General features: G+C 41.7%; 1 protein-coding gene and 1 pseudogene across 6 annotated transcripts in view; one reads left to right on the top strand and one right to left on the bottom strand.

Annotated features, from left to right (window-relative positions):
- The window catches only part of Kif27 (kinesin family member 27), an 82,700-nt gene that overhangs the window by 30,636 nt on the left and 37,099 nt on the right, over positions 1-14,965 (top strand). For 4 of the 6 annotated variants that reach the window (XM_031358587.1, XM_031358585.1, XM_031358583.1 and 1 more), the window contains 3 exons: positions 1,971-2,126; positions 3,992-4,197; positions 9,717-9,914. In XM_031358587.1, the coding sequence (XP_031214447.1) occupies positions 1,971-2,126; positions 3,992-4,197; positions 9,717-9,914 (560 nt within the window). The remainder of the gene's footprint in view (positions 1-1,970; positions 2,127-3,991; positions 4,198-9,716; positions 9,915-14,965) is intronic. The other 2 variants (XM_031358586.1, XM_031358588.1) reach the window with 1 other exon arrangement.
- LOC116082887 lies at positions 2,643-2,770 on the bottom strand (annotated as a pseudogene).

Below are 14,965 nucleotides of genomic sequence, written 5' to 3'. Positions count from 1 at the left end.
AAGGAATTAGAGAAAGGACCAATGGAGCTGAGGGGTTTGCAGCCCCTTAGGAGGAACAACAATATGACTGACTAGTACCCTCAGAGCTCCCAGGGTCTCAACCACCAACCAAGGGGTCGGTTCTTTAGTGACCATTTAAAAAGCACTCAGGTCCTCTCAAAGCCAGAAGTGGGCGCCAAGCTTCCCTTGCTGCTGACGCACATTCCACAGCCTCACTTCCACCTCTAGTTTTCCAACTTATTCATTCCTTAATAATCTTTTTGGTTTGGTTTGGTTTCTAAAACCTGCATGTATTTCTACACCTTCAGTCTCAGCACTCAGACACCCAAGGCAGTAAGAATTCAAAGTAACTCTGGGTTACTTAATGAGCTCTTGCCTCAAAAACAAAAACAAGAAAAGCTCCCCAGTCAGCTGTGTGGAGACAAACTTTGTGGACAGAAGTCTAGCTGCAGCCTCGCTCTGATTTGTACTGTATTGCTGATCACCGTGCACACACCTTGTGGGCAGCCCATTAGGAGTCTGTTGTCTCGGGTCAGTGCTCCATCTTGCTTGAAGCCTAAGTAGTGCCCTATATGCTAGTAGTGTTTATTAAAGACAGTTATGTAATCGGTAGTAATCAAAGAAAGAGACTTGAATTTGAGAGGCAGCGTCAGGGGGCATGGAAGGGGGCTGAAGTGGGGGCAGAGGGGAGGATGGCAAAGGAGGATCATATCATTTTAATTGACATTTTAAAAATGAAAAGAAGTTTTTAAACTCGTATATCTGTGTGAGTTTGTGCACATATGCACAAATACCTGCAGAGGCCAGGAGTGTTGATGTTATAGTCATGAGCCATGTAATGTAAGTACTGAGAATCAAACTCAGGTCCCCTGCTAGGGCAGCGTGTGCTCTTATTCTGAGCCACTTTTCCAGCAAACCTAATAAGATATTTTAACTTACACATTTTGACCTGTAAGTGAGTTAATGCACAAAAGTAAGATTATAGAGAATTTAACATCAAAAGTGTCAAATTATGAAAATAACATGCATATAATATCTACCAAAATTAAGACTAAAAATAAAACAAATGATAACTTTAGAATGTAGAAGTAGTAAACTTAAGTGCTAGTCAAGTATCCACCCTTGAGTCATTTGTTACCAGTGTACAGTCACAAAAGGAACTCAGGCCAGAATGCACGTGTGTGCCACTCTAGTGCTTTCTGTGCAAGCCCAGTTAAGAAAGCGGAGTGAGCAGTCACAGTGGCCGGCTGTGCATGCTCGGACCATGGTACTCTCTACTGCAGCACAGTCTTGAGGGGCAAGGAAGCGGCCTCCTTAGCTGCCTCGGATAACTACCTAAAGGGAACTAAAGCTGTTCTTCCAGCCATGAAAGTATGATAAATTATATGAATAACATGTATAAAGATTATATTAAAAACTTAAACTAAAACTATATTAAATTAAAAACTTAAACTAAAAACTTGCGTAAGCTGAAAGCTTAGGTGTCGGTTGCCGTACATGCTCTCTGTTTTGATTCCCCTCCTGTTGTTCCTCTGCTACCCCTTTGTGTTGGTTAGATGGGTACAGTTCCCATAGGCTTATTTCAGTGCTTGGTCTCCAGTCGGTAGACTGTGTGGGAAGGACTAGGAGGGGGGACCTTGTTGAAGGAAGTGTGTCACTGGAGACAGGTTTTAAAAAACTTAAACCATTCCCACTGTGCTCTCTGCTTCATGGTTGTGGGTCAAGGTATGAGCTCTCAGTGGTCCCTGCTGCCATGCCTTGGCTCTGCCTTTAGGCCTCTAACCCTTTGAATCTGTGAGCCAAATTCAGTGGTGTCTTATATAAATTGCCATGGTCATGATGGTTTCTCACAGCAATAGAAAAGTAACTAAGACACTCTAGATTAATTTTGTTCTGTTTTTTAACCGTTTCAAAATTCTGCTTCAGTTGAATATTTTATATACTAAGGTCTTTGTGTTTTGATTTTAAAGATTTGAAGATGGAATCTCTCCAGGAGAGTCAAGAGATAAATTTACAAAAATTAAGGACTTCAGAACTCATACTTAATAAAGCTAAACAAAAAATGAGAGAACTTACAATTAACATCAGGATGAAAGAAGATCTGATCAAAGAGTTAATAAAAACAGGTAACAGTATCTTGTCCTTGTGTGAGGAGGAGCATCTGAGGCTCCTGTGAAGTGGTGCCGTGCACTCCAGTTCTGCAGCTCAGAGCTGTCCGGTGCAGGAGTCTGTGAGGCCAGGACTCACCTTTGAACTCTTCTAGCTAGTATGAGCTCTGTGTTGGCTGAAACTTCATGGCACTTTATGTGTATACTTTAAAGGAACATTTTTCTTTTCCTTTTTCCTGAAGAGCAGGAGATTAAACCCAGGATTTTTAGCTGGGCCTCACATCTGTAATCTGAGCACTTTAGAGGTCGAAGAGGAGGATTTCTGTGAGTTCAAGGCCAGTCTGAGCCAGGTAGTGAATTCCAGAACAGCCTGGTTACAGAGTGGCATTCTTTCTGCAGTATGACAGCAGTAATAGCAAAACCAAGCAAAAGCAGATTAGGTGTTTGCATGTGCTGGACACTAACTGCTGCCAAGTAAAGCCAGGGCCTAAGTTATTAGTTATTAGTCAATGTTGACTTAGTTCATTTTTTTTCTACTGTGTGACCCACTGCTATGCCAACGGCCTGCAGGCACAGAGGCTGGGCAATGGCTAGGAGCCACAGTTTGCTCTAGCATGGGACGCTATGAGAGGTCCAGGGGCCTTGGTTCATTTTTAATTAATTATTTATTTTTTCTGTATTGGGGATTGAACTTAGGGCTTTGAGCATACTACATAAGAACTCTACCAATGAGCAATATCCTCAGCCTGATAGTTTATTGCTAATATTAAATATTGTACTTTAGTTGTAGATAATTTTTATTTCTCTGAAAATATAAAGATTTGTCCTTAAGAGTTATTTTCTTTGGTAAACCAAGCTTTTGTCAGGCTGGGGTGGATGCCATGTTCATCATCAGCCTGGTCAGCTTTGCCTTACAGAAGCCCAGCTCAGGCGTGTTGGTCTTTTCCTTCCCAGTGCTCTCAGTTGTACATATTATTGTTACACAGGTGTAGAGTTTTAGAAGAAGAATGTATTATTCACTATGTATTTAGGTTAAGAACTCCATTAAAGGGCTGGTGAGATGGCTCAGTGGGTAAGAGCACCGACTGCTCTTCCAAAGGTCCTGAGTTCAAATCCCAGCAACCACATGGTGGCTCACAACCACCCGTAATGAGACGTGATGCCCTGTTCTGGTGCATCTGAAGACAGCTACAGTGTACCTACTTATAATAATAAATAAATCTTTAAAAAAAAAAAGAACTCCATTAAAAAGATTTTAATGTCTGTTGCATTGGTTCTGCTAATTTAACCAACAGCTGGGATTTACTGAGTGAACAACGAAGTAGTTCACGGAGCTGGGAAGAGCTGAGACAGTCTAGGAGGCTCAGAAATTGAGCATCTTCAGGATCTACATTATAGAAGGAAGAACTGACTCCTCATATCTTAGCTGAAGCTTGATGCCCACAAACCTCAGTCACAATTTGAGAGGATATAAACAACTCACTGGGCTGGAGAGACCTAGGTTTGGTTCTCAGCTTCCACACTGGGTAATTCACAAACATTTGTAACTCCAACTCAGAGAATCAGACAGCCTCTTCTGGCCCCAGTGGCCCCAGCATATGCATACACATGTGCCTTTACATATACAGATATACACATACACATACATAAAAAAATAGATCTCAACTATAACATTAAACACAAAAGATAAAGCAGTGAAGAGATCAGCTGGAACCAGACAGGAACAGTCATTAAGTGGGCTGGTAGCAAGCTGGGTTTGCTGGACAGCCTGGAGGTCAAGCTGCCTGTTTAATGACATAGCTCGGTTGTAGCTGCCACTAGTTTTAGAGTACAGGGTTGGAGTTGGAGTTTGTAATTCTTCTTCCTGCTGTGTTTCTGTGAAGGTAACAATGCCAAGTCTGTGAGCAGACAGTATTCTTTGAAGGTAACGAAACTGGAACACGAAGCTGAGCAGGCAAAAGTGGAACTCACTGAAACCCGGAAGCAGCTGCAGGAACTTGAAAGCAAAGACCTTTCTGATGTTGCTTTAAAGGTAAAATTACAGAAAGAGTTCCGGAAAAAGATGGATGCTGCGAAGCTGAGAGTTCAGGTAACTTACAAAATACAACCCCGTAACCTCACAAAACCATCTTGCTCATGTTTGTTTAGTATTTTTGAGACAGAGTCTCTGTGTGCAGCCCTGGTTATCCTGTCCAGGCTGGCCATGAACTCACAGAGTTCAAGTTTGCAGAGTTCTGGCATTAAAGATGTGCTCCATCATTCCTGGCCAAGCCATCCTTTCTTAATTCTGAATCTCGCTGGACTAGGATGAAGCCAGTGGTAGAGGACTTACCTAGTGTGTGTGAGACCCTGGTTTTGATCCCTGGCACCGCAGAAGGAAAACAAGTCTCCTCTTTGGGATTCTTGTATTGAGAGAAATGGGATTCGATTTTTAATCGTCAGAGCTATATGACATTTCCTTTTGCCTAGAGTGTTCATTACTTAGTGTATTTTACAGTCTGGGTAGTGTATTTCTTTATTCAATAAACATTTAATCTTGGCATAAAATCACACACATAGTAAGACATAAAGATAGCAAAAATTGTGCCCTTTTCTGAAGGACAAAAGAGAAACAGTTAAGCAGTGCATATACAACATCAGGGACAGGTGACATTTTGTAGATACTCTGCAGATGTGAACTGTTTTAGTTTTTGAAACCATAATTGGTTGATTTAAAAGGTTAGTCACTGTAAGTCCTACAATCCAGACTTCATTTCCACATGCTTTGGGTTTAGCAGTAACTTCAGAAAGAGTTACGACTTCTTTTCTAGGGTTGAGCATGTTGTTCAGTGGGGGAAAACACACACACGCACATCCTACTCAGTAAGAATATTCTGTCCAGAAAGATTTTTGTACAAGGAAGCCATTTCCAGTTTTGAAGATTCTAGAATGTGCTTGCAATTCTCTCTGTTTCTAGCCAGGCGGTGGTGGCACACACCTTTAATCCCAGCACTTGGGAAGCAGAGGCAGGTGGATTTCTGAGTTCGAGGCCAGCCTACAGAGTGAGTTCCAGGACAGCCAGGGCTACTCAGAGAAACCCTGTCTCAAACAAACAAAAAAGTAAATAAGTAAATAATAAGTAAAATTTCTCTGTTTCTTTTGTTTTGTATTTTTTGAGACAGAATCTCACAATATAGCCAACCGCACCATCCTCCTGCTTCAGCCTCTTAAGAGCTACCCCCCCACACCTCCCATTCTATCTGTTTCTTTTGTAGAAACATATTTATATTGTCCCTATTGTAGGTAGAATTGAGTTATAATTGACCTATTCAGAGCTTTATTACTGCTTGGTTTTGTGTTTGGTGCTGTCTACGTGGTGCTTGAAACATCAGAAGGGAGGGCTCTCAGCAGTGAGAGGTCCTGGCACACCAGAGAAGTAGCAAGAGATGTTTATCTTGTTGCAAATAAAAACAAAATGACACAGTTCCACTCAAAATAAAAAAGTAATAAAGCTCTAAACAGGTAAACATATTTTGCTTTTCCTGTTTTCTGGCATACATGCTTTTTTGCTGATGATGCTACAAAGGAAAGAAAAAAAAGACACAGAACTGAACTTCAGAGAAAAACATCTAATGAGCAGAGGGCAGAAACAAAGTGCACTGTTTTAGAAGTTCTTGTGCCTTTGATGTATGTCTTAGTTAGGGTCTTACTGCTGTGAACAGATAACCATGACCAAGGCAACTCTTATAGGGAAACATTTAATTGGGGCTGGCTTACAGGTTCAAAGGTTCAGTCCATTATCACCAAGGCAGGAACATGGCAGCATCCGAGCAGGCATGGTGCAGGTGGAGCTGAGAGCTCTACATCTTCATCTAAAGGCTGCTAGCAGAATACTGGTTTCCAGTCAGCTAGGATGAGGTGCTACAGACTGGGTTTCTGCAGGGACCCCTTGTTCCATGGGTTGATAAGAGTTCTAGCCTGGTGGGCAAAGAATTCAGCGAGTGACAAACAGAGACGACACAAAGAAGTGTGGTATCTGAGTGTATTTGCACAAAGTGAAAATCAGCAGACTTATATAGTATACAGAAACAGGGTGAATGTCAGGGATCACATAGGCAGGTAGTGGTCACATCAAAGTCAGTAAGACCAAACAGCTGGGTGTAAATGATTCCTTCGGAAGAGCAATAGTGCTCTTCCCTGCTGGGCTATCTTGGCAGCCCTAAGCAAATTCTCTTGGTCTGAAGCAGGTAAGCACCAGGAGGTCCCATTCTAGCAGCTCCATTCCTAGGGAATGGTTTGGCTTCTAACACAAACATTAGTTCAGGAAACTCTTCAACTACTCTCTAGTTTGTAAAGCAATTCTGCCTTGTGTGGCACTGCTCTTAGAGTTCTGTTTACAGATAGCAATAGTGTTTGACTTCTGTCTCTAACCCTGGAGACACCCTGTCTGATAAGGCAGCTTCCTTGTGGGAATCAGTAGGCAATAATGCCTGACCTCTATTGCTAACTCTGGGGACTCCCTGTCTGCTAAGGCAGCTTCCCTTGTAAAGATTCCAAGCTAATAACAGCTAGGAAATCAATTAGGATCACTGAAACACTGTGGAGGCCAGGAAACAATGTTAAATCTCAGTTTTAGCTAATAACGAAATATTTCTTAGGGCACCTTTATGCCTGAATAAGGAAAGCATGCAGATCTCTCCACAGACTTTAGCAGAGACCAATCTGGAACACTTCTGAGCTAGGAAATGCCAAGATGCCAAGAAATGAACTCCAATAGGCTAGCTAGCTCCCTTTGAAGCTGTACATGAACAAGCTTTCAGGCCTGACATGCGGAATCCACTGGAATGATGAGCGAGCATGGCAATGAGGATCTTAAGGCCCACATACAGTGACACACTCACTTCACCTAGGTCATATCTACTCCAACAAAGCCACACCTCCCAATAGTGCCACTCCCTGAGCCGAGCATATTCAAACCACCACAGTGTCTCTCTGCACATCTGATGGCTGAAGGTGGCAGGGTGGTCTTCCCTAGGGAAGAGCTCCCAATTGGCTATGCAGTCCCAGGCTGTCGGCTCTGGAGCCATGTGTATACAAGCAACATTACACAGACCAAGCAGGCTGTACTTAGTTATTTAGGAATGTGTGTGTATGTACATATTTATATAACAGCAATTACAGAAATGAATGGAGACCAGTAATTAGAGAGAGATTAAGTGGGAGTGCAAAGGAGGGATTGGGGGGAGGAAAGGGAAGAGAAGAAATGTCATTATTTTAATTACATATATATGTATATATGTATATGTATGTATATATATGAAAAAATTTAAGGAGCCAATATGGTGGGTATAGTCCCAGCATCTAAGACAATTGAGGATTATGAGTTCTAGCCCAACCTGGATTATTCTCTGTCTGAAATAAACAAGATATCTTACATGGAAATAAAACTCCCTCAGTCTAATCGGTGCTTTGCAGTGCAGTTAACAGTCTGACTAATGCTGGTCCAAGATTCCCTTTAAGTAGAATTGCTGTAAACTTTAATATTTGCATGAATATTTAAATTAAACCAAAATATGTTTATGTTAGTAATCTATTTCTAAAATTAAGATAATTATTACTTATGACCTACATAATGTATTAGTAACTTCCTTAATTCTTTTTGCTTGTTTATCAGAGAGAATCTTGCTATGTAACCTTAGGTATCCTAGAACTCACTATGTAGACTAGGCTGGACTTGAACTTGTCATCCTCCTAGTTTCGCCTTATAAAGCTAGGATAGTCACCACTCCCCATCCCCTTAGCGTCTCACAGGCCACGACACAAGTCTTGGGTGTGTCATTTGTTTGCCTGGGAGTACTTTGTTACGTGCTGGTGTTTCACACTACTGTAAACACTTGGGGATACGAGTGCTTCTAGTGCTGCTCACAGACCATCGTAAGTGTGAGCCAGAGAAGTAGGACCCCCAAATAAGAGTGGACTATTGTGCAGTTACGGGAGTGGGTTCATTTATATGAACATGTTTCCTTATATCTGATGAACAGTTCATGAGTAATTGTGTCATGAAACAGGATTTGAAGTCTGTAATAGCATAGCATAATTTTATATATAAACTCAGTTTTGTGTTCTACTTTTCATCATATGTTATATATACATATACACCCATATATATAAATCATGCATGTCTATGTTTGGGACAGTGTCTCACTCTCTAGCCCAGGCTGTCCTGGAGTTTGTGATTATCCTGCTTCAGCCTTTTCAGTGTCGAGATTATAGGTGTGAGCCACTATGCCTCTGTGTGTGTGTGTGTGTGTGTGTGTGTGTGTGTGTGTGTTACAGAAGACACTGCAAGTGGATTGCAGATTAGGCAGTAACTAGAATACTTTATGCCACATATATTTTAAGTTATAATTCTTTTTGTTTGTTTGTTTGTTTTTCAAGACAGGGTCTTTCTGTATAGCCCTGACTGTCCTGGAACTCACTCTGTAGACCAGGCTGGCCTCGAACTCAGAAATCTGCCTGCCTCTGCCTCCCAAATGCTGGGATTAAAGGTGTGTGCCACCACCGCCTGGCAAGTTATAATTCTTTTTATTTTTTTATTTATTTTTATTTTTATTTATTTTATATGTACAAGTACACTATAGCTGTACAGATGGCCGTGAGCTATCATGTGTGTGGCTGCTGGGAATTGAACTCAGGACCTCTGCCACCCCGCTCGCTCTGGCCCCGCTCCGCCCTCGCTCTGCCCTGCTCACTACAGCATAATTCACTATAGCTATCTTCAGATGCACCAGAAGAGGGCGTCAGATCTCATTATGGATGGTTGTGAGCCACCATGTGGTTGCTGGGATTTGAACTCAGGACCTTCGGAAGAGCAGTCAATGCTCTTACTTGCTGAGCCATCTCGCCAGCCCAAGTTATAATTCTTAATAAAAAAGCAAAAGTGGTTCAGTTTCCTGATTATTAACATAAGTTTCATCATTTTTTGTTTATATGTCTAATGAATGTGCACTATTTTCAATTACAATTTCTTTTTTGGGGGTGGGGGTGGGGTTCGAGACAGGGTTTCTCTGTATAGCCCTGGCTGTCCTGGAACTCACTCTGTAGACCAGGCTGGCCTCGAACTCAGAAATCTGCCTATCTCTGCCTCCCAAGTGCTGAGATTAAAGGTGTGCACCACCACTGCCCGGCTTCAATTACAATTTCAATGTTAAAAAATTAGAAGTGAGAGATCCTGTCTTAACAGTTTTTAAAAATAACTGTAGAAAAGTAAGCATGTATTAGTGAACCTGTCAAAAATAAATATAAATTCGAGAAAATGGCTGCCCTTACTACTGAATGAAAATATTGTGCCATGCCGGGCTATGGTGGCACACACCTTTAATCCCAGCACCTGGGAGGCAGAAGCAGGTGGATTTCTGAGTTCAAGGCCAGCCTGGTCTACAGAGTTGAGTTCCAGAACAGCCAGGGCTACACAGAGAAACCCTGTCTCGAAAAAACAAAAACAATAACAACAACAACAACAACAACAAAACAACAAAAAAAAAAGAAAGAAAGAAAAAGAAAATATTGTGCCATTAGGAAATGAGAAAACTATTCCTTCTTATTCCGGAATATTCTGTGCGATCTCAGGTCTTACAAAAGAAGCAGCAAGACAGTAAGAAGTTGGCATCACTGTCCATCCAGAATGAGAAGCGGGCCAGTGAGCTTGAGCAGAATGTGGATCACCTGAAATACCAGAAAGTACAGCTGCAGAAACGGCTTAGAGAAGAGGGCGAGAAAAAGAAGCAGCTGGATGCAGAAATTAAGAGAGATCAACAAAAAATCAAAGTAATCTTGTCCATAGTTCCTGCTAAGCATTGTGTGAAACACTCGGGCGTCCGTTCGGCTGCCGTGCGCAGCGTCTCTTGCCTTGCCTGCTTCTCACTGCTGTCCTTACTCAAGGAACGCTTGGCTTAGCCACACAGTAAAAGCTGTTCACTCAATTCTGAGTACTGTCTTGAAGGTTTGGCATCACAAATAAGTTACACCGATAAAAAGTCAGATCTTTAGTTAAGAATATAAAAACTTTAGGTTTATAGGGGTAACTTGTAAACAGTGTCATTGGTAAAGGCCTACTCACTTTCAGGATGCTTTGCCACTCTGTGCTCCTGCTGCTGGGTGGAAGAGGCTCCAGTGCTGCTGGGTGGGGGCTCCAGTGCAGGCATGGCCCCAGGCAGTGCGAGCACTTCCAGGGAGGTCTAGGAGGTAGATAATGGGAGGGAACGAGTGTCAGCTTGGGCTGGAGCGAGGCTGGGCTCTAGAGCAAAGCTGGCGTGGTGTTCGACCGACCCACGCAGGCATCTATGCTAGCATGAGATGCACGGGGACAGCAGTCAGCCTCTGTCTGTCTGTCTGTCTGTCTGTCCCTATTTAATGGTGCCTTCATCACACTTTGCTCCCAGGACTCTTTGCCAAAGGATGATCCTAAAAACACTTCCTGTTCTCTGTGCCAGGTTTTGATCTGTTGAAACAGCAGACAGAACCCCAAGCTGTAGCACAACTAGAAACGCCCTAGGGCTTTTAAAACTAAGACTTCTTTCTAGGTGGTTCTAGAGTCTTGGGGAAAAGAGGAAGATGCCGTCTGTCCTGCAACACAGCTCCCTCCATTGTCAGCTCCCTCCATTGTCAGCTCCCTGCATTGTCAGCGCCCCAGAGTAGATGTAGACCATTTCAAACACAATACAGAACCTACTGTCAGAACTTGAAAAACATTTGCCCATTCTTAAATTTTTTTTTTGTTATTATAAAAATTTTATTGGGAGCTTGATAGTGGTGGTGCACGCCTTTAATCCCAGCACTTAGGAGGCAGAGGCAGGCCTAGTCTACAGAGTGAGTTCTAGGACAGCCAGGGCTATACAGAGAAACCCTGTCTTGAAAAACAAAAACAGAAACAAAATTATTGGGACATAATTTCTTTACCATACAATGGGTTTGATATCATTAAATTTTATGTTTTTATATTTTTTGGTTGTGAGCCTAGCCTTTAATGGCTGAGCCATCTCTTCAGCCCACTTTTTTTTATATAATTTAAAAATTTTTGTTTTTGCATTTGTTTTTCTCTGTGTATAAATGTAGGTGTGCATGAGCCACAGAATTCATGTGTTGGGGTCAGAGAACGGGGGCAGCAGTCTGCTCTTTCCTTTTACTTTCCTCACGTGTGCTATCAGGCTTGGTGACAAGTGCTGTATTTACTGAAACAGCTTGTTAGCCTCGCCATTCTTAATAAAGTGTGACATATATGTATAAGATAACACCTCTGACAATATATGTATAATATAACACCTCTGACCCTTATCACTGCTTAATTCTGTGGTGTTAATTATATAATTATATTCAAGGTGAGGTACAGCCATCATGTTTTTTTTTTTTTTAACTTTTCAGGGCTTCAAAAGGAAACTACAACTATTCTTATAATTTACTTACTTGTATTTCATGTACACTGGTGTTTTGCCTGTGTGTTTATCTGTATGAGAGTGTCTAATTCCCTGGAACTGGAGTTATAGACAGTTATGAGCTGCCATGTGGGTGCTGGGAATTGAGCCCAGGTCTGCTGGAAGAACAGTTGATACTCTTAACCACTGAGCCATTTCTCTATCCCCATGAAACTCTATAACTATTAACAGCTCTCTTTCAGCACCTTCTTCAAGCTTGTCTCTGTGGATTTGCATTTTCTCTGTGTGTCTTGTAAGTGGAATAATGCATCCATGGGCATCTGGCTCATTTACCTGCAGTGTTTCCAGGGTCCATCTGTGTTTTGGATTTGTCAGTCTTGAGCTCCTCACTGTGAAACCAGGTGTAGTAACATCTGTACTCCTAGCTCCTAAAGCTGAGACTGGGGGATTTCTTGCACTCAACATTTTGAAGCCATCCTGAGCAACATAGCAAGACAAACAAACAAACAAACAAATGGCTGTAACATTTTATTTTTCCTTTTATTTTGAGGTAAGATTTCCCTGGCTGTCCTGGAACTCAGTGTAGACCAGGCTGGCCTCAAACTCAGAAATATACCTGTCTCTGCCTCCTGAGTGCTAGGACTTAAAAGTATGTGCCTCACGCCCAGCCATATCTATTTTTTAATTTTTACCTATCAGTGGATACGCAGGCTGTAGTTTGTAGTGTCGTGCATTGACATGGTATTTACTGCTTTTTAAGTTCTCTCAGCTGTCTGCAGAGCTGGCACAGGTTGCTTTTCCATAGCAACAGCAGCAGCTTTTATATTCTTACCAGTAATACAGGACAGATTTTATTACAACAGTTTATGTATTTTTATTCTCTCCCGTACATTAAAATCCCAATTGCATTTTTCCCTTCCTCCAATCTTCCCAGTTCTCCTCCCTCAGCCACTCCTCCCCTACAGAACCATTCCTCCTTCATTTGCCTTCAGTAAAGAGCAGGAATATCAACGAAACAGAAAATAACAATTTACAATAAGACTAGGCACATACCTCGTTCATATGAAGGGTGGACAAGGCAACTTAGTAGGAGGAAAATAGTCCCAAGAGCAGGCAAAATAGTCAGAGGCCTCCCCTCCACTCCTACTCTGAGGAGTCCCACAAGAACACCAAGCTACACAATCATAGGTGTGTGCAGAGGACCCAGCTCAGGCCCTCACAGGGACCATGTGTATCACTTCAGTCTGAGCATCTTGGAGCCCTGCTTAGTTGATTCTGTGTTCTTGTGGTGTCCTCGACACCCCTGGCTCCTACAATCCTTTCTTCTCCTCTTCCACAGAGTTTCCCGAGCTCTCCCTAATGTTTGTCTGTGGGTCTCTGCCACTTTTGGAGGAAGCCTCTCTGAAGATGACGGGGCTAGGCACTGATCTATGAGTATAGAGAATACCACCAGGAAGCATTTTGCTGACTCCTTTTCTTCAGTCCTGTCTGGTTCTCTCCTAGGTCTTTAGGCTGTCCAACCTCTGGTTCCTAGACATCCAGGCAGTGTCAGGCATGGGCTCCCTCTTGTGACATGAGCTCAAGTTAGACTAGAAATTGGTTGGCCGCTCTGATAATTTCTGTGCCACTATTGCCCCAGCACGTCTTGCAGGCAGAACAGATTCCAGGTTGCATGAATGTTTTGTAGCTGGGCTGGTATTTCAGCCTTACCACTGGAAGCTTTGCCTGATTACAGAAGATGGCCAGTTGAGGCTCTGTGTCCCCCATTACTAGGAGTCGTCATTAGGGTTACCCTCATAGATTATAGGGAATTTCCACTGTACTAGGTTTCCACATCACCCCCCAAATGATCCTGAATTCCAGTCATCTCTCTAAGTACTCTCTCCCTCCACCTGACCCTTCCTGTTCTCATCCTCTCCTGCCCCCGTCCACACTCAAAATCTATTCCCTCTTCCCAGGGAGATCTAGCTCCAACTTGAACCCCTGCTACTTAGCCTCTTGGGGTCTGGGGACTGTAGCATGGTTATTCTTTACTTAACAGTTAAACCTACTTAGAAATGATTACTTACCATGCTTGTCCTTCTGGGTCTGGATTACCTCGCTCAGGGTGATCTTTTCTACTTTTATTTGCCTGCAAGTTTCATAATGTCATTTCTTAACAGCTGAGTAATGTTCCACTGTGTATATGTACAACATTCTTTTATCCATTCTTCTGTTGAGGGACATCTGGGTTGTTTCCAGTTTCTGGCTATTATGAATAAAGCTGCTAAGAACGTAACATGTAGGTGTCCTTGTGGGATGGCGAAGTGTCCTTTGGATACATGCCCAGGAGTGGTGTAACTGGGTCTTGAGGTATTTGAGTCTCTGCTTTCTGAGGAACCACGATGTTAATTTATAGCCTTAGTGGCTGTACAAGTTTACGCTCCCACCAGCAATGGATGAATGTTCCCCTTGCTCCACATCCTCGCCAGCATAAGCTGTCACTTGTGTTTCAAATCTTAGCCATTCTGACAGCTGTAAGATGGAATCTCAGAGATATTTTGATTTTCATTTCCCTGGTAGGTAAGGATGTTGAACTTTTCTTTATATGTTCTCAGCCATTTGAGATTCCTCTGTTAAGAAATCTCTGTTTAGATCTGCAACCATTTTTTAATTAGATTATTATTTTTTATATCTAGTTTCTTTTTTTAACATATTGCATTATGAGAAAAGTTACATGATTTCAATTTATCTGAATTTGTTAACATTTAAAAACATATTTTAAGTAAATAGAATTAAATCACATTCTTGTTTCCCTTTTGTACCCCAACTCCTCCCAGAGAACACCCTTCAATACCTACAATATCTTTTTTGTCATATTCCTTAAAATTTATAAAATATTATAACAATAAAATGAGTATTATAAAAGTTGTTTGATATAAAACAATTTAACAGTCTTATGTAGATGCTTATCTACAGCAATACTGAAAATACATATGTTTTTCTCAATATAAATTTTAAATAACTCCAAATATATTAACTGTATATTTAAAAATAATACATCACTACTAGTATTTTCTTAAATAAACATAAATATATAAAGTCTTTTTGTTTGTTTGTTTGTTTGTTTTGTATTTAGTAGAGTTTAAAATCTTGGCTCTTACTGTGGTACAAGCCCAAAATAAGAACAATTTTTAGACATTGGATTTCATTGTAATAAGGCTGTACTTCAATGGCCCTCACATCACCAAAGGATTTTACCTCCATCATAGCTAAGCTGAGAGTTGACAGTTCTGCTGCACCGAGGAATGAGTTATAGGCACGATTTTTGGATACAGACTTCCTGCTTTGGTCAAAACTATTTGACTTGAGTAAGTGACTTTATTCTCAGCCCCCAGAAAACAGATTACATTCATTTAAGAAATGGTGTATGTATTAAGATGGTCTATCCATAAAGTCATTCACCAA

This window comes from Mastomys coucha, unplaced genomic scaffold (assembly GCF_008632895.1).
Source record: "Mastomys coucha isolate ucsf_1 unplaced genomic scaffold, UCSF_Mcou_1 pScaffold7, whole genome shotgun sequence".
NCBI lineage: Eukaryota > Metazoa > Chordata > Mammalia > Rodentia > Muridae > Mastomys > Mastomys coucha.
Note: the sequence above shows the minus strand (reverse complement) of the source record. Positions and strands in the feature narration are given on the sequence as shown.